Here is a 23,718-nt window from a genome sequence, read left to right as displayed (position 1 = left end):
TCTCATCTCACGAATAAATGCTTTGCGCTTCTTTGGCACACTCCGTCCAAGACGCCTCATGGGATCATGACACAGCACCGGGTAAGGTTGATACCTCGTGTCAGTCCTTTTATACTTGAGCAATCAAGCATGTTATTGACTAGGTGCTCTCCCACTCCGAGCAGGACGAGGTACTCGCTGAGTTGGGCTTCTTAGCCCGGATTAATCTCTATGAGAAAGTGAAGCCTTATGGGTTGCGGTTACCGCCGCCGGAGGGCCTCGCTCAGTCCAATATCGAAGGCCACATGCAGTTGGTCAACGTCCGAAACGCCCGGCTACATGACAAGAAAATCTCCCTCGAGTGCCGCGGGTTCTGCTTGGCCCCGTTCTCTACCTCGATGAAATACACCGACTTTGAAGAGCCCCTGAAGGTCAAAGATGTTTATTGTGCCGAGGTCGCAGAGGCGGTCAAGGCGGGCGTTGCTGGCGCTCGCCACACCCGTGTTATTGACTTTTCGGCGAGTACCTAAGACAGTCGCCAGTGGCGGCCACTGCCGCCCCCTACCCTCGCACCCAACTAACTGAGCGGTAAATCAGATCCGGCGTAGAGATGCCAACTTTCCGACCTCCACGGGTGTCGACTTTGAACACGCACAACCTGCGAGCATGGCTCACGTCGGCAAGTAGCAGATCACCTCCTTCTTTCTCCGCCTAATCAGGCTAGTATAACTGGAAGCTGACTTCCTTCGGCAGACTTCACCCCAGATATCGCAGTCCAGATGATCAAGACGCTATACGGCCCTCGAGCAGACGAGGTAATCTCTGAAGGTTGGGCCATCGTCAAGTCAGTCTTCTTTCTACGCCAGAGATCACAATCCAATGTAAATGCCACTAACGGACTTGCTATTTACCTTGACCCGTTTCCAGTGTCTGGAAACCACTCAAAGATGCAGTAGTTGACTGGCCGTTGGCCGTCTGTGACAGTCGCACGTTCGACGCGGAACATGACGGCGTACCCGCGGATGTTGTGTACAGAGACTGGATCTCCGAAGATGTGCTGGTTCATCACGCCACGGGCCAGGAATGGTGGTTCTTCCCAGAGCAACAGCCTGACGAAATACTGTTGTTCAAGAGCGTGGACTCGGAGAAGGGACTCTACGCTGGTAAGCCCCCGGCAACTTCTGACATCCGTTGACGGGGCTGGGTTTGGACACGAAGCTAAAATACCGGGTACAGCTTGCCCACACGTCGCATTCGCCAACCCAAGGGCTTCGCCTAACGCTCCGTTGCGTGAAAGCGTTGACTGTAGAGTTATCGTGTTCTTCACCAAGGCGTCAGAGCTTCCGCCAGAGGTTGGGCACCTGTATGGTGCAAAAGATTGACAGACCGCAGTCAGAGCGGAGAAGAAGGTCAGCCAGGGCTGAAGGGGACCGGCGATGGCGTAACTAAGAGATCTCAAAACACGTAGTTAAAAGGTTCGACCAAACTTGATTGCTAATAGAAGCCGATCCCTGCCACCCTGGCTACCTATCTTTCCTACCTCGTATTCTCCAAACCTAGGTAGACAATCTCTCCCTACAGTCCCACAGCCCCCCAAACCTTTTAGTCCTCGGTTACTTCATTCACTTCGCTTCCGCGCCATCCTGCTTGATGAGGTCAAGGGAATGACCATTGGCATTCCCATCCATAATGACAATCTGACCCTTGGCAAAGCCATGCCGGGTACCTCCAGGGGCAGCCGACTCGCTGGTCTTGCCCATTGCAAGCCAATGTTCCTTCCAGGGCTGGACCTTTGCAGGTTTGCTGGATCGGGCGACCCGCTCCATGCCGACTTCTAATATAACGCGCAGTGAGCTGAAGTCGGGTGCAACAAAGCTGACGTTAGCGAGAACTGAGGAGTCAGGAGCGACATTGACAGATCTTGAGTGACTTACGGAAGAATTTGGTCAACGCGGCAAGTCTTCTTGGAACGATATAGTAGTATGTCTGTCGAGTACGAGGGCTTGGAATGGACAAAATATAGATCCTGCCTGTTGTAGGTGGGCGTGACGCATGCCTGGCTCCGTGAGTTGAGGCTCTCAAATGCCGCAAAGCGAACGTCGCACTGAAGACGTTCCCCGCACTCGCAGGAGGGTTGCAAGGCTCCTTGTGCATGGTGACTGTCCTGATGACCATATCGTCGACAGATGATTCGTGATCTTTCAGAGGAGGGTATGGTGGGTATGCATGAGTCGAGCAACGTGGGTAGGCAACAAGTGCAACCCCACGCCCACGAATGCAGCCATCGTGGTGATATCGAATCATCGATGGTGGGGGATGCGCTACAGTGAGGCGAAGTACATGCAAGGCGTGTGAGAGCATGTTAACGAATATCTCGTGGGCCGTTTTGAGCCAATGACTTATTATTATGTGCAACGTGAAATGCGGGATGGGATTTCCCTTCCACCACGCCAACATGCCGCACACCCCCTTTTGGAAGCCGACAGTACCCTCTCCGGACCGGGATCCGGTGTTGGCGGCTCTGCTCCAAGTAACCAGCTCAGTACGCCGCCGATCAAGGTAAGACGCTTTGAAGGGTCGCAAGGACGCGCATGTGCTTGGCCTTGTTAAACTAGTTGCAGAGCGTGTTATATTATGATTCCGGTAGGCGTTCGTTGACTGGAACTCTACTGGAAGAACGAGCAGCAAACCCACCTAGGCTAGGTGCACATATCGGCGGCCCGCAAGCTACCGGCAAACAACAGCTAAGAGGTCTGTTATCGGCCACTCTGCATGGGAGAAACAACAAGCATTGCCACGCCCACCTACCATCCACCAACTGGGTGGCCGGTGCTAACATGAGCGCCTCTGTACATGCCCCCATGTACTTCCTTCAATCATCTCCAACCTACGAGACAGTCAAACCATACAGCCTTCGGTTTCCTCCTGGGGATGGCCTTGAGCAGTCCAACGTCCTCTCCGAGACACACCTGATCCAGGTGGACAGTATGAGAGATAGGCCCGATCTCGAGCTCGAGACTTGCGGGTTTGAGGTGATGCCCTTCGACTCTCCGCTCTCGTACGAGGACTTTGCGGACGCCCACAAGATTGCCCATGTCCTGTTACCTGCGATGTGCCGGAAGCTCAAACAGCACTTGAGTGCTCGACACGTTGTTGCGCTCGACTTTTCAGTGAGTTACCCTGGGAGCGATTCTTAGGAGGTTGTAAAATATTACATCGAACAAAGATTCCAACTCGTTCCCGTCGAAGGTTCGCCGTCGACATGCAGGGTTTCCGGTCTCGACTGGAGACGATTACGACCACGACCAGCCTACCACAATGGCACATATTGGTGAGAAAACGGAGCCGACCCCCCGCACATTCACACCGGGGGCGAGTATGAGCGTTGACAATCCGCCCAATAACCACAGACTTTACGATAGAAGAAGGAGAGAGGATGCTGAGGGTCATGTATCCTGACAAAGCTGACGAGATCATCGCGGGTGGCTGGAAGTTGATCAAGCAAGTACTGCCACATCCCGCCAGTCATGATGGGGACCGTTGGACGTGCAGAGAGCATAGGACTAACCTAGAGGATACAGCACCTGGCACCCACTTCGGGGGCCCCTGAACGACTGGCCTCTGGCCATCTGTGACGCACGCACGGTGAACCGCGAAGTCGACTTAATGCCCGGCGACATTGTGTACACAGAATGGGCGACCGAGAACTTGCAAGTTCACTACAGCCACAGGTACAAATGGTACTACTTGCCTGACCAGACGGTTGACGAGGTGCTCATCTTCAAGAGCGGGGAATCGTCCCCAGCCAAACCTCAAGGTAAGTAAATACCGTAGGTGAACACCTTGACTCTGCCTCGAGTTTCGACAACTGGGCCAAGTCTAAAGACGGACAACGCTAATGGTTGGCTGGATTGATATAAGCGGTGCCGCACGGAAGCTTCTGTAACCCGCGCGTCAAGGCCAGCGAGCACCCACGGGAGAGCATTGACTCGAGATTTTTCGTCTTCTACGCGCCGCTCGAGGAATACCCCAGGGTGGAGGGCAACGTATTTTCGCAGCGGACACACTGATTTCGTCTGTTTTCATCTGTTACACCTGGGTCTTAGCTTAGGTACCGTAGTGTCGGAAGTTTAAATGATTGCAGTCAGTGGTATTTATGCTTGGATGGGCTTGTACAGTACTGGATCCAATCTGGCCGGTCTGATATGCGCGACATACTTATTGTGATCTGTGTAACTGGCCTGCCGAATCGAAACCACTGCAGAGCAGCCCAACCCCGCAGCCCATGCTCACCCATCAAATTCCGGAGCGCCACAGTGTTAAGTTCAGGCCCAGCTGTGCCGGATCTGGGCGATGAAACTTCAAAAACAAGAGGTTTCTGTCTCTACTCTCTAGTTTCTTGCTTCGCTATTGTAGGCCGCAGTCTGATCTGTAATCTTTGGCGCCATGAATCCCGAACAGCCTACCGGGACACCCCAATCCTATCTTCGACGGCTCCGGGTGGTTAAAGAGGGAGGCCAGAATGTCTGGTAAGTTTCCCGCACTCCCCGCTCAGCACGTTGGAAGATTGGGGATTCCTTATCCCAACCTACCTCACAGCACGGGGTTACTGATGCGGGACCGCAAGTCTCATTCTCATTCCTGGTGTTGGGACACTGCGAAGTGATGCATGGCCAATCTGTTCGGCAACACCGTGGGCAGAGTTTCTCGGAGAGCTCGAGCAGGGCGTCACTCTGGTTGGATACGAGCACTACATCCCCTACGATGACCAATTCACTTGGCAGCATGTTGTGGAGGAAGGTCCAAGCCTACTCAAGGTGCTCCAGGCCTTCGTGGCCGAGCTAGGTGTAAGTACGGTACCTGCTGGGCGGTTCAGCGAGTCCACCGCATGAGCCAGCCGCTGACGGCCAGCAACGGAAACTACAGGCACCACAGCCTCTGCTGTTTATCTGCCATGGTTTGGGGGGAGCTATATTGAAGCAGGTAATTGCGCCTCATCGCATGGGCTCACTGGACAGCCGCAACCCCGTCCTCTGCCACTGTCAGAGAATAACGATGAGAACCGGCAGGCGATATGCGTTGCCAATATGCACTATGACAGGTACTCACACCTCCTCGTCTCTATTAGCGGTGTTGTCTTCCTTGGGACGCCGCATCTTCTCGAGGGAGTCGGCAACCGCGCATTCGGCGAGAGACTTGTCGGCATCATGAAGCTTGAGGACGCGGCAGGGTCTCTTAGCAACAAATGCCTCACGAGGCTCAAGGAGAGCAGCCATATGTTGGCCGACCTGGCCGGTCGGTTCAACAGAACAAACCTGAGAGTCGACATTCTCTCCGTGTTTGAGCAAAAGGTCACCAGAATCCGGCAATCCGGGGCTCTGCGGAGATCCAAGACCAAGAAGATGATCGTGAGCCGGGCAGCCCTTTCTCTTATGATTAAGCCAGCCTTGCTTAGATGAGAACATACCTAAGGATACCGTACTGACCTCTGCGCCGCTCAAACATTTGCAGATTGTCGATGAAAGCCTCTGTGCCATCGCAACCCGCACCGAACAATGCCTCGGGGCGGACCTTGACCACCTGCAGCTCCCATCCATGAGCGAACCAGACGGACAGCCGATCGAGCAGTTCAGGACCTGGCTCTCCTCGGTGATCAAATCAGCGCCGAATAACCTCGAAAGTCATCTCTCTCGTGGTAAGCACTGGCACCCACGGCGCGCATTTTTGACAACCGCCTCAAGCCGCATGTCAGAGGCAATCCGAGCTCCAGGTTCTAGTACTGACATTCCAAATGGTGGATAAAGTCCATCGAGCCAACAGCGCAAGTTCGGGGTTCTCGATTGGGAGCTTACACATTGAGGAAGTCAGGCAAGGTGCGTCGGGCGGGCGGGCTCCTTGGGGCGCTCTTGGATCAAACACGCACACCGCTGACTCTGACTTGTACAGCGCTCTCAAGACAGCCACCGGCAGCTCTAGCATCCACTCACTCAGGACCATACACGTCTACGTACGTCAATGCCGGATCAAGCAGCCGGCAAGAGATGCAATCCCTCCTAGACAACTTCTCCACCAAGCAAGCCGACCCCAGGATCCCCTGCTTCATGATGGAGACTCTGGTTAGGAACAAGAACTTTTTCGGAAGACAGGACATCTTGACGCATCTCGACGAATGCCTCCTCCCCTCTGGCGATCTCTTGGTATCCTCCCAACCTGAACGTATCCGGGTCGGGCTTTTGTGCGGCATGGGCGGGCTCGGGAAGACCGAGACGGCGATCGAGTACGCCTACAGCCGCAGGGACCGCTTCGACGCCATCTTCCTGATCCGGGCAGAGGATACGTCCAAGCTAGAGGCCGACCTCGCCCAGATCGCTGTGCGGCTCGGGATTCAAGACCCCAACGAGCCAGACGACAAAGTGATCAACAGGGGACTCGCTCTCGAGTGGCTGTGCAACCCCTTCAAGATCGATTACGAAGCCGGTGATGCCGTGCGGGTCCCCACCTCCTGGTTGGTCATTTTCGACAATGCGGATGAGCCGGACATTCTCGCCCCCTACCGGGACATCACCGCCAGCGGCGCCGTCCTCATCACCAGCCGGAGTCCGCTGGCCAAGACCAGCTTCTCACCCCAGACCACCGAGATCGATATCCGATCCTTTGGCACCGAGGAGGCAGGCGACTTTGTCCAGAGCATCACGGGCATTGACGGCCACCTCGACGAAGCGCGCCGGATCGGCGCGAGACTCGGCGGTCTTCCCCTTGCTCTGGCGCAGATGGCGGGCATCATCCGGCTCGAGTTCCTGTCGTACACCGAGTTCCTCGAGTTGTACAACGACGCCGAGGAGGCGGCCGACGTGCACGGGACGGTGCTGCAGCCACTCCGGGCCTCGGCACGGGGCAGCCTGTCGACCGTGTGGACCATCGAGAAGCTCTCCGCATCGGCTAGGGCAGTTCTCGAGATCTCGTCGTTCCTCGACCCGGACTGCATCCAAGAATCTATGCTGACGCACGAGGTAGCTGCTATCGACCATCTGATACCCGAATTTCCCACGAAACGCGGCGCCTTCTTCGCCGCGCGCAAGCAGCTGATAGGCTCGTCGCTCATCCGGCACAACAAGGAGCTGGCCGAGTACTGGGTCCATCGCGTTACCCAGGACGTTGTGCGCGCCAAGATGGAGCCCGCGCGCCGCAAACATGTTTTTGCCAACGCCGTCGCCATCGTCTCGGCCGCATGGCCCGCCACGGCGGTCGGCGGGCACGACGTCACCTTGTGGGAACTGTCCGAGAAACTGTATCAGCACGTTACGAGTTTGAGTGACATGTACCTGTGCTACCTGGAGCCTGGGGACGATGGGTCAGACATGGCGTTCGCAACTCTTCTCAACCGCGCAGGGTGGTAAGCGACTTTCTCGGGCGCGCCTCAAAGCAGCCTTTACTTGACTTTGCTTCACATAAAACACGTAAACCGGGGGAGGTGGCTGACAAGAAGACTACTCGTCTAGGTATCAACATGAACGAGGCGAATCGCGCGTGCAGCTGCCGGTCCTCGAGCTGGCGCTGGAACTATGCCAGGGGATCACCACCATCGATACGCGGGATCTCGAATCCGATATCCGCTACGCACTCGGGGCGGTGGCAAACGAGACCAACGATGCCGCGTCGTGCCGGTTGCACACGGAGCGCTTCTTCGAAATCCGGCTGGACGCGGCGGCCGAGACCGGGGCCGTCGACGAGAGGCTCGCCAGGTCCTACAATCAGATGGGCATCGTGTGGATGATGGCTGGCGAGTATAAGAAGGCCGAGGAGTCATTTGCAACGTCGGCGCGCGAGTACGAGAAGATCCCCGGATACACCAAGGACAAGCGCTCCCTCGCGCTCGTGAACCTCGGATTGGCGTACTGGCTCCAGGGTAGCTGGGATCGTGCCTCCGAGATCCTAGAGCTGGGCCTAGCAGACCGCGAGGAGCTCTACGGGTACATGGACAGCCACAGCTTCAGGTGCGCGCGCGGATCCGGGCCTATCTAACTTCCCTTTCCGATTGCGGGTAAGCAGGAAGCAGAAAAGAAAACGGCGCTGACTTTCACAGGACCGGGAGGTTTCTCCATGCGCTTGGGAACGTGCGGTTCTCGCAGGGAAGGATTCAGGAGAGCGAGGGCCTGCACAGCCGGGCCCTAAAGCAGTACCAGTCTACCATTCGAAACCATCACCACCGGACGGCAGACGTGTGTCACAAGATGGCGCAGCACTGTATCCGGAAGGGGCTCCTGGACGAGGCTCAAGGGTTCATTGGACAGGCGCTTAAGGTCTGGAGCGTTGATGCGGACAAGTATGCTCCCGAGATCGCCCGCACCTCGTTCCTTAAAGCGAGGGCCCTGTTCTCGGCCGGGTGCGAGGACGAAGCCACGCAGTTGTTTCGTTCTGCTGCTTCCACGAGACGGCGGCTGCTGAAAATTGAAGGGAAGCCAGACAAGAAAGACGACAAAGACCTAACTGAGAATGATTTTGATGAGTTGGTCATGTTCTGGTCGAGATAGCTGACGGCACGAAACGCTCAAGCTTGATTTACTTTGATAGCAAGCTACCTAGGTACTTGAGTCTACCACACTTCTTCACCTACATGTAGTACCCACCTCGTAGTATGAACTTGGCACCCGTGCACACTAATAGTGACGGATAGCTTGTATTCTCTGAGCTGAAGCCTTAGTAGAGTCTCAACCCAGCCGGTTATCCGAATACGCTTTGCATCTAGGGCGGATTGCTGCGACGGGCATTCAGCCTGGTCGCACAGCTTCGGGGAGAGAGATGATGATTCGCACGAACAGGGGCGGTCCGCCTTGGCCGTCTTGCCGTGAAATGTAACCCGCGCGGGATGGATGCTCAGCTCTCTCAGGTTCCCCCACTGAGGCTTGCACGAGGCGCCCGCGTCGCGAGTTGTGCCGCAGAGCCTGACACACCACTCGGGCGCGTAAGGCCGAGAGGTACTCGAAACGGGCGGGCGGGCGGCTGCGCCTTGAATCATCAACCAATCCCCGATTTTCCCCACGCCCCATCGTTTCCTGGAGCCTTGGATGTCCGCACTATAAGCTGAAAGGCCTTGATGCAGCTCCCAGCTCTGCGGTTATGCACTCCAACAATATCTCGGAATCACTTGAGTCACTTCCATGGTCAAGATATGCCATATGCCATGCCACTCCCTCATTTGGAACAAGGTGGTCGTCGCCGCAGTGACATGGATGCGACCTTCGTTACCGGCGAGACTGGGGACAACCCTCGCCATCGTGCATGTAAGGACCGGAGTACCCGCAACTCCTTTCGGTTCCCTCCAAGCGGCCTCCGCCGACTACATGATTGAACCTGAATACTGACACCAACCGCAACAGTCGCAGCCAAGGACTATGCCGACCGAGTCCGGAACCACGCCGCCACCACGGTGTCGCAGTGTCTCCACCCCGGTGACAGTTTCAGGAACCTAGCAGACTTCCTATTGCAGCCTTATATCCAGCGAGCGCCGCAGCTTCCCCTTCTACAAACCCGGTCACCGTCCGCACCGGTTCCTACGCCTACGCCCACGCCCAACCTGAACTCTACCTCTCTGGGTGCCACAGAACCCCGCGTCTCCCGCTTTGCCGCCCTCTACCAAGCGTCAAAGCAGGGAGTTTTCAAACTCCCCTTTGACACTGTACGTGAATTTGAAGACCTCGGAGACTCGGCACTCCCGGGCGCAGGCAGCTTTGCGTTGCTGCTGCTGCAGGGCTACCCTTCTCCCGAGTGGCTCAACACGTTAGGGGCAAGGTTCGGCATCGACCCCGAGTTCTTCCAGCGGCACCTTGTGTTTACCTCGGGCTCCGCAAAGGGCGGCGTCGGCGGGCGCATCCCAAAGCGAACAGCGACGCATATCTTGCCCTCATGCCACGGGGACATGGTGTCCTTGCAGGTTACGAGGATCGGCTCGCGTCAGAGTGCCTCCGTGAGACACACAAGCCGTGACCAGGAGGGCCTGGACCAACTCAGACGGCAGGCCTCGGAGGAGATGGCAGCGTACATGAGCAAGCTGGCAAGCCTCAATTCTCCTGGAGTCGCGGCGGCCGATTCTATCGTTCGCGAGTTCTCTGTTCACGGCCTCGACTACTTTTCATTGGAACAAACCGTCTCGCTCGGCATCCACCAGCTCGGGCAAGGATGGATAGGTAGGCAGGCATCTTCCTCTTGTTCAGGATACCTTACACCTCCCCAATCCCCAGCGGTGTCACGAGGGGCTAGCGTCGATCACTAACTTGCGAGAGAGAAAAAAGGCATCATTTGGCACGATGCTGGCAACCCGCTTGACAAAAGCCTTCAGGGTCCATGGCAGACGAGGGCGATCCGGTCAGACTCATTCGAAGTTACGTATCTGCCGATCTCGGTGCACACGCCTGGAGTAGCGCTTAAGAGCAAGAAGAGGAAAGGAGGCACTGGCACCAACGCCACTAGTGACAGCACCAGAGACGGCCTTCGTCCCGGCATCGATGACACTGCTTTGACAGCAAACATGACTCCGATGGAGCGCATCTTGGACGAATACGCGCGCACCGTAGACCTGTCCCGGGCCGTGCACGATCCCTTCTACGCGTTGAGCCCCTTGTTCAGTTTTGCCGTCTCCTCCGAGATGGAGGTCCTGGATCTCATCGACGCCAAGGTCCGTGACGAACTGGACCACTCCAGCATGACTGGTGACGGCGTTGCTAGCACCAGCCCAACGCTGTCGAACCTGCTGTACAGCCAACAGGTCCTCAAGCGGCACATACGCAACCTCCAGGCCCCAATCAGCTACATGGAAGCCCTCTGTTCCTCACTTAGCTCCTCCGCCGCTACGACTCCTCGAAGTACTAGCAGCACCGGCGGTAGTAGTATTCCTCCCGCAAACAAACATCTCCCTGGCAGAAGTTACACCGCCGCCTCGGGCCACACGACCTCTGGCAACAGGTCGAAACGCCCTTCGCCGTCGCCATGGTCCACGTGGCCGAGTGCGACGTTCAGAGACCGCCACAAACCAGAGCAAGTTCAGACACGCATCGACACCACCCCCGGCGGGAGCGGCGACAATGGCGATCACGAAGACGAAGACGAAGAAGAGGAAGCCGCCGCCATCACCACCATCAGGACGGTGCTCGCCGACTACCGCTTCGCGCTGGCGTACGCCGACGCGCTGGCGGCGGACTGCGTGCAGGGGATGAGCATCATGGCGCACAACGCGGCGATCCGCGAGTCGCAGAAGGCCATCGCCGAGGCGCGCGGCGTGACGCGGCTGACCCGTCTGGCGACGCTGTTCGTGCCGCTGGCGCTCGTCACGTCCGCCTTCAGCATGAACGTGCGCGAGGTCAACGCGGGCGACGGCCCGCCGCTGTGGGCGTGGGCCGTCGTGTCCGTCGTCGTCGGCGCGGTGAGCTGGCTGTTGGTGAGGTATGATCTGTCCAGGCTGGCGAGGTGGTGTAGGTGGAGGCGCCGTCCCGTCTCCGAGAGTAGAGTCGTGGGGGCGGGACCTGGGAGCCCCGGCCCCGGCATCTGGCAGGCGCGTTTCGGCGTAGCAGAGACTCAACGCTATGTCTGAAGCTTTATGCCTATTGGATCCGTTTTGTTTTTGTTTTGTTTTTTTTGGCGTTTCCTCGCTGGGTAGCCGTCTTGGCGAGACAGGTGGAGTTGTATACCGTTGTTTGGACCATCGCGTAACGAGAGACATGACTAGGTACCTACCGAGGTCAGTAATGATGCGCTTACTGTATAAGGTATGAGTGTATGCGTAAAGTCCCGTAAGGTAATCCGGACAGGACAACAGTGTTGCATGGAGAGCAGTATCCGCACTCCCAACAAACCGAGCTCTGTACTTATTGACGCTTGCTGCCACGGCCTCGCCAAAAGCAGCCATCCAAACCGGGGCACATTGTGTCGACGTGGAAGAGAGGTATGTACGTACCGTGGTCGGGACTGCCGAATTCTGATTGCTCCATGCTTTGCCCAGACCCGTTACCCCTCAATCCCCTCCACTACGCCAACTTAAATCAAGGGACGATGGTATACCTCGCACGGAATATCTCTGACATCCCCCTGCAATTTTACTGTACTGTGTGTATCAGCAACTACACCTCACCCCAGAGACGTGCCAACCCAACACACTAAAATTAACACAAAGGAACCAGCCACGGGACCCCCCCCCCCCCTCCCCCACCTTAGCCATGCCGCTCTGCCAACGCTGCGCTCCTCTTACAGTCAACGAGCTAGTCGACAATGACGTCCTCTTCCACGCCGACATGGGCGCCCTGAAAGCAAGCGCCGAGCGAGGCTGCGAATTCTGCTCACTGTGCTGGGACGCCGTGCACACCGCGCACGAGCCCCGGGTGGCCAAGCTCGTCCGTGGCGAATCCGCCTGGATGGAGGGCGAGCCGTGGACTCCGACCGTCTGGCTCCGCGGCGTCAACTTTGCCGACCGCGGCGTGGCCGGGGCGAGGGTGGAGGTCAGCTGCGGAAAGCTCCTCGACGGGGGAGGAGTCGGGGAGTGCCAGCCGGGGTCGGAGCACAATCCAATGCCGTCGGTACGAGGGAGTCTCGAGGTATACGAGTATGTATGATCAGTGCTATACATCGTCTACCTGGTGCTTAGGTAACTTGAAAACTGACGTTCCTGTTGGAAGAAAGACTTCCAGGCCGACCTTCCGTGTTCCGACTCCGCGGGCGCCGCAGCACCGCGGATTGCAACCCGGAGCTGTACGTCCCCTTGATTCGAGACTGGATGTCCTACTGCTGCGCGCACCACCAACTCTGCGGGGGCAATACCCCCCTTGATATGCCCACAAGGGTCATGGATGTGGGCGGCAACCATGGCGCCCCGGCTACTACGCCTGTGCGACTGGTGACCACGGCAGGGCTGCGCGAGCGCTACATAGCATTGTCGTACTGCTGGGGCGCAGACACCTCCGGTCTTCTCACGCTGAACGCCAGCACCCACGCGGCCCTGGCCCAGGGCGTGCCGGAAACGCGGCTGGCCAAGACGCACAGGGAGGTCGTGTCTCTGGCTCGGGCGCTCGGCATCCGCTACGTATGGGTGGACGCGCTGTGCATCATCCAGGGCGACCCCAAGGACTGGGAACGGGAATCCAAGGCCATGGCTGAGGTGTACGGCAACGCGGCCCTGACCGTCATCGCGGGGCGGTCCGCGGCGACAAAGGACGGTTTCATCGCCAACGACTCTTTCACCGCGCAGCGCCGACCGAGCCCTTGCGTGCTGCCGGTGGAGGATGGCTTGATCGATGCCGGCGTACTGGTTGTCGGGGCCTGCCGCTCCCTTTCCTACGGGCCCGTGGCCGGGCGGGGATGGTGTTTCCAGGAGAAGATGCTTTCCCGGCGGGCTGTGGTATTTGCCGAGCAGCAGCTCGGCTTTTACTGTGCGGTGCAGGGAGTGTGGGAGAACGGCGTAGCCAAGCCAAACCTCTGGCGTCCAAGGTTCCTCCAGCGGCCGGGGTTGTCGTCGACGGCTACCACCACCAGCAGAAGCGCGAAGCGGCCTGCCTACCTTGGTGCCCAGGACGAGGTGCTCAGGGATTGGTATGGAATCCTGACCCAATTCTCCGTGTGCCAACTGTCCAACCCGCACGACGTGTTCGCGGCCATCATCGCCGTCGCGCAGCAGGCATCCCGCCTTCTCAACTCGCGATATCTCGCCGGGATATGGGAATGCGATCTCGTGCGCGGCTTGCTCTGGAGACCGGCCCATCATTTCAGAACCGAAGTTGCCATGAGAGCACCGACAACACGCCCCAAGCCGTCCAAGTTTACTACGGGAACGGGCCCCGTCATCCGCTCACCTTCGTGGTCGTGGGCCGCGGTAGAAGGGCCTGTAGCGTTACCTTTGGGGTCGATCGGGTTTACCCCGGGCCTGGTTGCAAGGCAGCGCGACCCGGCGTATCCAAAGGTCCGCCCAAAGCATTCAAATCCCGCAAGGTGGTCTGTCGATGATAGGTGTGGTATTGACGCCCTGCATATGCCGGCGTGTGAGCTACAGCTGGTAGGTCATGTAGCCAAGGTCCGGGTACTTACAGAGCCGGTAATCGGCTATCTTGACTCGAGAATGGGCGACAAGAATATCAAGCGGCCGGGGGCGGTGGCAAACGGGGTACTGCTTGCTGAGCCGATCCCGTGTGATGTTACGCTAGGGGGTGAACCCTGGGATCAGGTTGTCGGCCTGGCATTCTTCGATGTTAAGGAGGAGAGAAATGGGGTTGACTACGCCTGGTGTCTCCCAGTTGTGCCGGACTTTGGACTTGTGTTAGAGAGGAAACTAGATGGCAAGTTTAGCCGTCTAGGCTTTGTTTACATTCAGAAGTTAGACTGGTTTCTTGAGCGAGCGGAAGGGGAGATCTGTTTATGTTAGACTATCTATAAGCTAGTAGGAAGTGCTGGTTTTTTGGACCATCAAGTGGTAGAAGCCTTGTAGGAGCTGTCTATACTCCTTATTGTCTTCGCTGAGAGGCAGGGGACTGGTCCGAGACCGTACGGCTACTCGCCGATCAAATACACCGTGCCCTCACCCGCTTGCCCATCTCCAACTTCCTCTTTTTTATTTCCCCCCTGCATCCCGGGTTCCAAGTTTCACTTCGATCGGCTAATAGGAAACGCAGCGTATACACATACGCAACCGACGTAACGGGTAGCATAAAACACGGCATGAACCTAGGTACCTAATCAATACGAGAACTCATACTCATGGCTCAATTCAATCATCATGTTTTTGAGTGTATATCTAGCCTTCCTACCCGCCCCCCCGCCATTGGTTACGCCGCATCGTCCTCGCATCGCATGTTGTGCGGCGCCGAAGAGCTACCTAGAGTCTGCGACACTGTTGCCTGACTCACACTCAAGGCCTCCACGATATCGCGCGCTAGGTGCCCCCGTCTTGGCGATCATATTTTCAGGAAGCTGATTTTAGTCTGCACCCTTTTGCAACCGTTCTACCTAGGCAACCAGGACGGCTTTGGAGGCCTGCACTAGTTTAGGCGGGCTGGTCGCCGCGGGGAAGGCGGCCGCTTTTGTTTATACACACAATGAATCCATGGATGAAGCACATGTACCAATTCACGGTCTTGTTTTACCGCGTCCCGTTGCCTGCGGAATTCCAGTTTCACTTTTCAGTCCGAGGCCAGCATGGTTTCAGCGTCCATGAGATGGATGCATGCCTTCAGCATCTCCCGAATTAGGTGCATGTACCTAGTAAGAGTAAGAGGATACGGATTGTGGAGCTATCCCACCTTGATGGTAGTAGATAAATAGGTATCGAGTGTGCATCGTATCGCTAGCTATTAACTTTTTATCAAGAAATAGCCAGCTACAGACATCTCAACCTTTTCGACACCGTCAACAACCTTGAACCAACCTACCTAGGTACCTAACCTACAACAATGAGTACCAGAACTCCTAGAAATGCTGGAAACACCGGAAACACCGGAACCACCAGAAATACCGCAAACGTAGGAATCTCCAGAAACACCGGGAACACTGCAAACCCCGGAAATGCTGGGAACACCAGAAATACCGGAAGCAGTGGAAATGCCGGAAACACTACAAGCACGGGCAATACCGGAACCGCCGGAGCCGCCAAAACCGTGTCGCCTCTATTCAGCGCCGAGATTGAGGTTTACATCAAGCTCAAACCCAGCGTGGAAGCGGCGCTGAGAAAAAAGAAAAGAACGAACCCTTCCTCCCTGCCCTCGTATTTTCGGGATTGGGACTTTGACCTCTGGAACAACGCCGATGCTCATCCCAAAGCGGTACAGAAGCGCTGCGTTACTACGGCTGTTAAAGCAATCATCGACAGTGCTTTAGGTGATAATAACGGATGGGGGTGCGAGGCGGACTTCGGCTTGAAAGATGACTGGCTCCGACTCGGCCCAGATGCCGAAGCAAGAAAGTGGTGTACGTACGGAGTCATTCTTACTCTGTCGAGAAACTGCCTTTTTCGTTTCAGTATGCTAATAATAGTATAGGGGGGATTAAAATCAATACGCCACTCAGGTCGGTATCGGAGGAGTGGCAAGTACCTACCGACATAGTCTGGGAAGAACTTGGTGAGAAGTTCGACTTCTGGATCGACGAGTCCTGCAGCTTCCACGTACACGTAGCGCCCGGCCCAACCAGACAAAACCGCTATACGCTGGATCAGATTGTTAGGATGGCGAAAGGAACGTACTTCTGGGAGCATGCGCTGTCCCAGCTCGTACCGCAAAGCCGTAAATGGAATGAATTCGCCTTGCCAAACAACACTATTTTCGCGGGGGACGAATATATAGGAGTCCCTGACAAAGGGTGGGCCCCCCTCTTTGCAAAGATCGACAGGCTTGCGGCTATATCCGAGACCAAACTTCTCGATTCACTGAAAGGCGGGGAGACTAGGAAAGGCTGGACAGCGAACGTATCGACCAACTTTTGCCCACTTTACGAAAGAGGAACAATCGAGTTCCGTCGCCAGGGCGGCGTTGCCTCAACTCTGAGTACCACCCGTTGTATCCTCCTGGCCGTTACGCTTCACATGAGCGCCCTCCGCTATAACTTCGATAAAGCCAGTACCCGGAAGGACTACCCCGACGGAGAAGAACTGATCAAGGAGCTCGCTGGCTGCGTCAAAAAGCTTCCCGAGACATGCCACGGTACTCGATTCGTTTACTGGCTTAACTGGTGCCAGGAATCCTACGGCGCCTCCCCGAAAGATTACACCGCGGCCCAAATCAACATCAGAGAGGAAGCCCACCGTAAGGGAGCAATCCCTCCTAATCAGCGTCCATATGACCGTTTTGCCGAGCCTTGCCCTCCCGGGGCGATGGTGCTCCCCGCATATGTGACACCATCTTCCACGGCCACAAACACCGCCCCGCAAGCACGACAGGGAACAGCCGCCGCGGCCCAAGGAAGGGGAGGAGCAGCAAGCGGGAGAGGAGGTGCCTCCGGCGGAAGGGGGGGAGCGGCAGGTGGGAGGGGCGGCGCAGCCCAGGGCTCGTCGACCACCCCGTCCCTAACCCCCGCGGCCCAAGGCGGGAGGGGCGGGGGAGCAGCAGCGAGCGGCAGAGGGGGAACCGCCACCGGCGGAAGGGGCGGAGGAGCAGCAGCGAGCGGCAGAGGGGGAACCGCCACCGGCGGAAGGGGCGGAGGAGCAGCAGCGAGCGGCAGAGGGGGAACCGCCACCGGCGGAAGGGAAGGCGGAACAGCCAGTGGCAGAGGAGGCGGCGCTTCTGCCGGTGGTGCTCCCGCCCGAACGACCGCCGGCGCCCGGACCGGCGGTGGCATGACGACGCGTCTGCCTGAACGCCTCGCGGCGTCGTCTTCTACCGCGCCCGCTGCCGGCCAGCGTCGCCGCCAGCAGGGTGATGGTTCCTAGTTTGGGACTGTACCTTGAAGGTTGTTAAAGTCCCAAGCGTGAGGATGAGCATGGCTAGTGGTGTCGGGTGCTGTCCTTGAGAATATTGCTACTGCACATGATTTGGATCTCTGCCCGCCCGAGGTTCGAGTTTCCGTTCTATTTGTGCGCCGCAGAGGAAAGCACCTCGCGGGGGGTTCCAAAGCGCATCGAGCCATGGCTTGTTCAAGAAGGGGGCTTTACAAACCCGGGGGAAACTCACAGACCTTCTGGCACTGAACTGGGATGTGGACCACGGGCCTATTGGCGGAGGGGAGTCTTTGTTTTTCTGTTGTGCGTTGCGTTTTACTGTATCTTGCGATTGGTGTATTTAGGTAGAGGGAGGAAGTTAGACTGGCCCTCTCAGGCGTTCAGGCGCAACTAGGCAATTTTTTTTTTTTTCTTTTTCTTTCTCCGCTGCTAGCGGGACTGGTTTTGTGTTTTGTAGACCCGTGACCGCAACGTCTCCCACAGGGTCAGTCATCTTGATGCATTCAGTGAGGCGATGAGATCTCGCATCGCCGACTCTGTTTGAATGGTTTTTAGCCACGGATCTGGTCCGGGATGGGAAACTGGGGGCCGCCGTAACCCAGCCGAGCCATCCACGTTGTCCGACGCGTCAGCGACAGCAAATACGCACTCAGAACCCGAGCCAGACCACGGCTACACGACGGACAAGCCGGATTCACCAGCAGCCGCGCCCTCGAACCCCGAAAGCGGCCCGGCTAATGGAACCCCCCCGGGACCCGGGCCACCACCCGACGGCGGCGCGCTCGCCTGGATGCAAGTCGTCGCGGCGTTCTCCGTCTTCTTCAACACGTAGGGGATGCTCAACACGTTCGGCGTCTTCCAGACCTACTACGAGTCCGGTGCGCTCTTCCAGGGCGCGAGCTCGTCGACCATCTCCTGGATCGGCTATATACAAGCCTTCTCCGTACTCGCGACTGGCCTGCTGAGCGGGCCCATTTACAACCGCGGCTACCTCCGGTACCTGCTCGCGACGGGGTCCTTCCTCATTGTCTTTGGGTTTTTCATGCTTAGTATACGCAAGACCTTCTGGCAGGCCCTCCTCGCCTAGGGGTTTTCTGTACTTCATACCGCGCTTTCTCCGCCGACTGCAACACTGGCCGTCCCCGGGATCAACTACAGCGGCGGCCTGTACGGCCTTGCCTGACGCCGATATGTTGAAGGTGCCCGACAGCCGTATTCCCAGCGGCAATGCGCGGATTGCGCGGGGCGTTCTCAGCTTGTCATTTCCCTGCTGCCTGAAGGCGGGGTCGTGCCTGATATACGTCGTCAGACGATGCGGAGATCCCGACCACCCCAGTAACGCGACCTTCCGGTTGTTGGCGGCGAGAGCTGATCCAAATCAGTTGTGAGAGGCCCGGGACCCTACCTAGCCTTCTCAGTTTAAGGTCAAGACTCTCGTCCCATGTGGGATCCGACCGCCTCTTCGCTGTTGACGGTGCCGCTTAGGCGCCGTTCTGCCTTGGTACCATGTACGCCAAGGGCTGGAGTCAGCCAATGACATTCACACCGACTACCTCTCGCAAGAGCATCGCCCGAACAAGAAGATTAGGCCGAGAGGCAGACATCACAGGCCGTCCAATACCCCGTCTTAACCGGCTCGTATTCCGGCCGGTCAGGGCCGATTGGGCGCTGAAATGCGGGCCAAGTGAAAGAATACTCCAAGATAGGAGGCGTTTTTCGACAGTACCGACAGCAACACAAGACTTCTCAACGTCAGGACGATGAAGGAAGCTTACGCCAAGGGGCGGGGTAGAGAGATTTCGGAAGGAGAAGAAGGGAACGGAGGACGAAAGGAAGGAACCTTTGTGTGTCTATGCTGCTTGTGCGCTGTCGCCGCTATTATTATAAGGTAATCTTTTCACTCTCACGATTCCTTTCTGCTCCGGTGATGGAACGTCGATCGGTTACGAGAATGGGAATCCGGTCTGCCGCTGCTACAAGAATGGGTGCAATGTCTTCAAGTCTCGTTGTACGGGTCGTGGGTGGCGAGTGCACATACTTGGGGGCTGTAATTGTTCTGGGGTTAGCGCCTGCTGATTAGGATGAGGGTTGGCGAGAACCGAGAGCCAGTGGATGTAGCAGAGTTTGGTTCGGTAGAAACAATGGAAGCGTTCATCGTGGGCAGGGAGAAGCCGACCGGAGCAAGATCAGCTCGCCGGGAGGAAGAATGTTTACTTCACTAAGCGCTTCCCTTAGCAAACATCAGATGAAGTCTTGGAACTCTGCGCGAGGTGACGCGGGGAGGGAAGGCACAGAGCCCGGATACACCTTAGTCGCCAAGGGAGTCCAAGCCGCGGATGCAGACACGCTCGTCGCGGAAGCCGGCATTTCTGCGCATTGTAGAAGCTTCCAGGGCGTCTATCGTCAGCCACATGATGCTGATGTCGTGGGCGGGGACGAGGCTCAAACCCCACATACCCGAGGGTATAGACGTGGACTACGAGATTGACAGCACGGTTGGGCAGCTGGGCTCCGCTGGTATACAACGGCGATGTGCGGGATGTAAACCTCGTCTGGAACGAGGAAGTAAAGAGGGTGATGGCGATCGATGTCGACCGCGGGGGACGGAGACTACCATTCTCTCCCAGGAAGGACATTGTAGTATCTATCGAAAGCTCCAATCCTCTATCATACAGTAGCTAGCACCCGGAAAGAGTTGAAAGAAGCAGTTATTCCATGAGTTATTCCATGAGTTATTTCATCAGTTATTTCACCATTGCCACATTACCTTGTTGCGTCGTTGCCATGCTATGTCTGCATCCGGAAATCGAAACGGCTGAAGAAAAAAGACCATGAAACAAAGGCGGCCGTCGGCCGGGGCCTCGGTCAAGGTGCTGCGCCGCCCGGCTCGAGGCCTTGGACCAAGAGACAAATCCTACCCAATCTTTGGTTTCGTGCGCATGCCTTTGCGGCTGAAGGAAGGCAGTACTCGGCGTCGGACCTTCATCCATAATCCTTCATATCATCCATTCCATCGTAGGATACATGTACGGAGGAGTAGCTGACGGATACTTTGGCAGATCCTTTTGGCAGACAAGATTCAAGACCTCGGACTGGTCATTTCAATTCCAAGTTTGGACCCAAAGACCAAATCGAAGCTGAGAACTGCGACAAACTGTCGCCCCCAAACAGCCACTTAAAACTCAAGACGGTGCTATTTATGGGACACCCAGCTCCCGTCCCGGGTCAGCTCTCAGCCCTACACTCCACCTCCCCATGGGGGGGGTCGACACCCTCGGACTTGAGGCAACGGGATGGCCAGACCAACGGCCAACTTGGACTGTGCCGCTGCCAGGATCCGGCAACCCACCACGGACTGATGCGGTGATGCAACCTCGAACCAGCCTGATGGTGCCAGAGACAGGCCGGGCACTTTCCTGCGCCCTCAAGATGCCGATCATCAAACCAATCTCTGTGTGAACAAGGAGGCTTGAGATGCCAACCGGAAATCCTGTGTAACCCCCACCTTGAATGCGCGCACAACATCCCAGGGCTGGCCAGGTTCATGTCGCGGTTGACCACTGCTCAATGGGATAGGGGTTGTAGGTAAACTAGGTAAACAAGGTCCGACTAAATTTATGAGCTATATTGAACTCGCTACATTGAACTGGGTTCGTACCATCGTTGTTAAGGTTTAAGGAATACCGTGATTCGCGACTGTCGCAAGCTCAGAGGATTGCAATCGATGCCCAGTGGTTGGCTGGACTTCGCCTCGGGGTGTGTGGAAGCCTAACGTGGGGGTCCTTTTCCCTTTCACTCGAGCCTCCAGTCTGAAGTCAAGATCAGACCAAGGGCAGTTGGCCATAATTGCACATCGGCCGTCTTGTTCAATCCCAAACAAACAGGAATCCGGCCTCATCCATAAGGCAACCCCGAGCAATGCCCAAAAGGAAGCAAGCCCGGGCTGGTCGCTGATGTGAGACGGTAATGTCCCAGCTTCTTGGCTTCCGTTCCCCCAACCTAAAGAGTCCAGCTCTAAATTCTACGGCCATGAACCAATCCGGACCCCACGACCAGCCCTTCGGTTTATGACCGCAGTCTGAGGCAGGTGTCGAGGGCCTCCTTGGGTTACACCCCGTCCCTTACCCTCCCCCCGACCGGCCAACAAGGGGCACATGCTTCATCCAGTTACACAGAGTGAGAGCGCTCCGCGGGATAAGTACAAGGCAGGAAGTCCACCCAGATCAGGCGATCCACTTCCCCAGATAGTTTCTGCATCACTCGTTTCGCAAACCTCAGCCTCCACACACCTTCTCTACCAGTTTTTAAGCACTCTATACCCGACCACCATGTCCCAAATCGAGCAGCACGAGTGGCAGACTGGCCTCTGCAGCTTCTTCAGCAGCGGCCATTGCTTCATGGGCTGCTGCTGCCCGTGCATGCGTGAGTAGACGCAATCTGTCTGGCCTGTCTCCCGCTACGCACCCGACTAACCCTGTCTGATAGTGGCCAACAGGACGCATGAGCTCCTCGAAGACCCCGACGAGAAGACCCCCAGTGGGTGTGGTCCCGTGGGTTGCGGCTGGTGCCTGGCTGAAATGGCAGGTGGCCTCGGTTGCATGTAAGTTCCCTCCCAAGCCCATGCCATCCCACGATATCACATCTGACAGCCTGTGTAGTTTCGGCTTCCTGCAGCGCAAGAAGATCCGCGAGAAGCACGGCATCGAAGGCAGCACCTGCGGCGACTTGTGCGTCAACTGGTGCTGCCCGTGCTGCTCCGTCATCCAGCAGCTCAATGAGCTTGAGATGCGCCGCGACGCCCGCCAGGTGAACAAGGCGGGTTACCAGCAACAGGCCCCCATGCGCCAGTAATCGCCATTAGATATGGACGACGGAGGGAAGCACGGGAGTTACGAAGGATCTTAGGATACCCAGCGTAGCATCTTTTGTAGGAGTAAACGGCGCTCTGGCTTTTCTTTTTGTTTTTGTTTTCAAGTTGCACTGAATAGACGACGGATCATCATCATGCCTCTCCCCCCCTGACTGTGAACCGGTACTCGTCCCCGCGGTCCAAATACACCACCTTGTCCCCCAACCCAGCCGCATCCACCTGCTTCTTGAAGTCGTCCAGCGGCGAGCAAAACACATCATAATCGTCAAAGTGAATCGGCACCGTCACGTCCGGATCCACCAGCTGCATCAGCTTTACCCCCTGTTCCCCATCCATCGTGACCATGAGCAACGGCATCTTCGGCCCAGGAATCGTCGTGCCGCCCAGATGCACCAACATCAGATCGATCTTATCCCCGCGCAGCCGCTCCGGTATCTCCTTCAACTCATCCACCATAAGCGTATCCCCCGAGATATAAATCCTATACCCCGTCTCAAACCCCTCCACCCCTTTTTCCTCCCCGTTCGTCCACCCCAACTCCACCAACCACCCATTCGTCGGCGGCACCGCCCCGAGCAACTCATTCGCCACCTCGATCGGCCCCGGCGGGACATGCTTCCCCGGCAGCCCCGTCACCCTCACCGCCGCCCTCTTCCCCCCATCCAGACCATCCCCACCACCACCACCACCATTGGCATCACCACCACCAACCCCCCTCACATAATCAACATACTCATCCGCCAACGGCATAACCACCCCCTCCCACTCCCCCAGCCCCCAAACCCTCCTAAACCCCCCACCCTCATCCTCCCCAACCCCCTCCAAACACCCCTTCGCATGCCTCGTCGTCACAATCGGCACATCCCGCCCCAACGCCCGCTGCACCCCCCGATCAAAATGATCCTCGTGGTAATGCGACACCAGCACAACATCTAGCGGGGGCAGGGCGGCGAGGTCGGGGATGGCGGGGTCGGTGAGCCGCGTGGCGGACACGGCGGGGCCGAGGTGGATGTGGGAACCGGCGTGCAGGAAGTTGGGGTCGGTTAGGATGCGGAGGGGGGGGTGGGTGATGAGGGTGGTGGCGGTGCCGATGAAGAAGATGGAGGCGGGGTCGGATTCGGTTTCTTTTTCTTTTTCTTTTGTCCCCGCCTTCTCAGGAGGGGGTTGCTCGGGGTGGGCTTGGAGGTGCTGCGGGTGGTGTTTGCTGTGGGCGATGGGGAGGGTCGGTTCGGGGGAGGGGTGGTGGGTGGAGGTGTTGAGGAGGGGGGTGCGCTGGAGGGGGTTGAGGATTAGAGGGGGGTGGGTTGTTTGGCGGAGGGGTTTGGGCGTGGCCATTTTGGTGTTGCTTTCCGTGTTGCTGTTTTTGGTTTCGTTGGTCCTGTTCAGTTGGTTGCTTTGGTGAAAGGGGTTGGCTGGTGTTGTGCAGCTTCTCGAGTCGTTGCTGCTCGAGTCTGCGCTCGTGTTCCTC

General features: G+C 57.2%; 8 protein-coding genes across 8 annotated transcripts; 7 read left to right on the top strand and 1 right to left on the bottom strand.

Annotated features, from left to right (window-relative positions):
* Positions 1 to 66: 66 nt before the first annotated feature.
* On the top strand, positions 67 to 1,361 carry B0H64DRAFT_421009 (uncharacterized protein; the record flags this gene model as incomplete). Its single annotated transcript, XM_062805502.1, has 7 exons — positions 67 to 81; positions 162 to 482; positions 577 to 654; positions 699 to 702; positions 733 to 823; positions 907 to 1,142; positions 1,216 to 1,361. The coding sequence occupies 7 exons, from the start codon at positions 67 to 69 to the stop codon at positions 1,359 to 1,361; spliced, it is 891 nt and encodes a 296-aa protein (XP_062653972.1).
* Positions 1,362 to 2,334: 973 nt separating this feature from the next.
* B0H64DRAFT_412401 (uncharacterized protein) lies at positions 2,335 to 4,257 on the top strand. The gene is made up of 5 exons (XM_062804925.1): positions 2,335 to 3,149; positions 3,229 to 3,310; positions 3,390 to 3,480; positions 3,561 to 3,796; positions 3,901 to 4,257. Exons 1-5 carry the CDS (start codon positions 2,817 to 2,819, stop codon positions 4,047 to 4,049), a joined length of 891 nt encoding a protein of 296 aa, XP_062653971.1. The 5' UTR covers positions 2,335 to 2,816; the 3' UTR covers positions 4,050 to 4,257.
* Positions 4,258 to 5,066: 809 nt separating this feature from the next.
* On the top strand, positions 5,067 to 8,001 carry B0H64DRAFT_332006 (P-loop containing nucleoside triphosphate hydrolase protein; the record flags this gene model as incomplete). The annotated part of the gene is made up of 3 exons (XM_062801030.1): positions 5,067 to 5,387; positions 5,940 to 7,372; positions 7,479 to 8,001. 3 exons carry the CDS (start codon positions 5,067 to 5,069, stop codon positions 7,999 to 8,001), a joined length of 2,277 nt encoding a protein of 758 aa, XP_062653970.1.
* Positions 8,002 to 8,888: 887 nt separating this feature from the next.
* Positions 8,889 to 11,737, top strand: B0H64DRAFT_350409 (uncharacterized protein). Its single transcript, XM_062801430.1, has 4 exons — positions 8,889 to 9,260; positions 9,357 to 10,163; positions 10,269 to 10,838; positions 11,094 to 11,737. Exons 1-4 carry the CDS (start codon positions 9,074 to 9,076, stop codon positions 11,561 to 11,563), a joined length of 2,034 nt encoding a protein of 677 aa, XP_062653969.1. The 5' UTR covers positions 8,889 to 9,073; the 3' UTR covers positions 11,564 to 11,737.
* A 661-nt stretch (positions 11,738 to 12,398) lies between these two features.
* On the top strand, positions 12,399 to 14,553 carry B0H64DRAFT_58554 (heterokaryon incompatibility protein-domain-containing protein). The gene is made up of 2 exons (XM_062808477.1): positions 12,399 to 12,568; positions 12,642 to 14,553. Exon 2 carries the CDS (start codon positions 12,740 to 12,742, stop codon positions 14,375 to 14,377), a length of 1,638 nt encoding a protein of 545 aa, XP_062653968.1. The 5' UTR covers positions 12,399 to 12,568; positions 12,642 to 12,739; the 3' UTR covers positions 14,378 to 14,553.
* An 848-nt stretch (positions 14,554 to 15,401) lies between these two features.
* On the top strand, positions 15,402 to 17,371 carry B0H64DRAFT_452460 (uncharacterized protein; the record flags this gene model as incomplete). The annotated part of the gene is made up of 3 exons (XM_062807202.1): positions 15,402 to 15,915; positions 15,987 to 17,004; positions 17,107 to 17,371. 3 exons carry the CDS (start codon positions 15,402 to 15,404, stop codon positions 17,369 to 17,371), a joined length of 1,797 nt encoding a protein of 598 aa, XP_062653967.1.
* Positions 17,372 to 21,708: 4,337 nt separating this feature from the next.
* B0H64DRAFT_447177 (PLAC8 family-domain-containing protein) lies at positions 21,709 to 22,231 on the top strand (the record flags this gene model as incomplete). Its single annotated transcript, XM_062806982.1, has 3 exons — positions 21,709 to 21,802; positions 21,866 to 21,980; positions 22,039 to 22,231. The coding sequence occupies 3 exons, from the start codon at positions 21,709 to 21,711 to the stop codon at positions 22,229 to 22,231; spliced, it is 402 nt and encodes a 133-aa protein (XP_062653966.1).
* Positions 22,232 to 22,306: 75 nt separating this feature from the next.
* B0H64DRAFT_58500 (beta-lactamase-like protein) lies at positions 22,307 to 23,687 on the bottom strand. Its single transcript, XM_062808475.1, has one exon. It carries the CDS (start codon positions 23,583 to 23,585, stop codon positions 22,383 to 22,385), a length of 1,203 nt encoding a protein of 400 aa, XP_062653965.1. The 5' UTR covers positions 23,586 to 23,687; the 3' UTR covers positions 22,307 to 22,382.
* Positions 23,688 to 23,718: the final 31 nt, after the last annotated feature.

The sequence above is a fragment of the Chaetomium fimeti genome (assembly GCF_033439085.1).
Source record: "Chaetomium fimeti strain CBS 168.71 chromosome Unknown B0H64scaffold_13, whole genome shotgun sequence".
Classification (NCBI taxonomy): Eukaryota; Fungi; Ascomycota; class Sordariomycetes; order Sordariales; family Chaetomiaceae; genus Chaetomium; species Chaetomium fimeti.
This window is presented reverse-complemented; position numbering and strand designations above follow the sequence as displayed.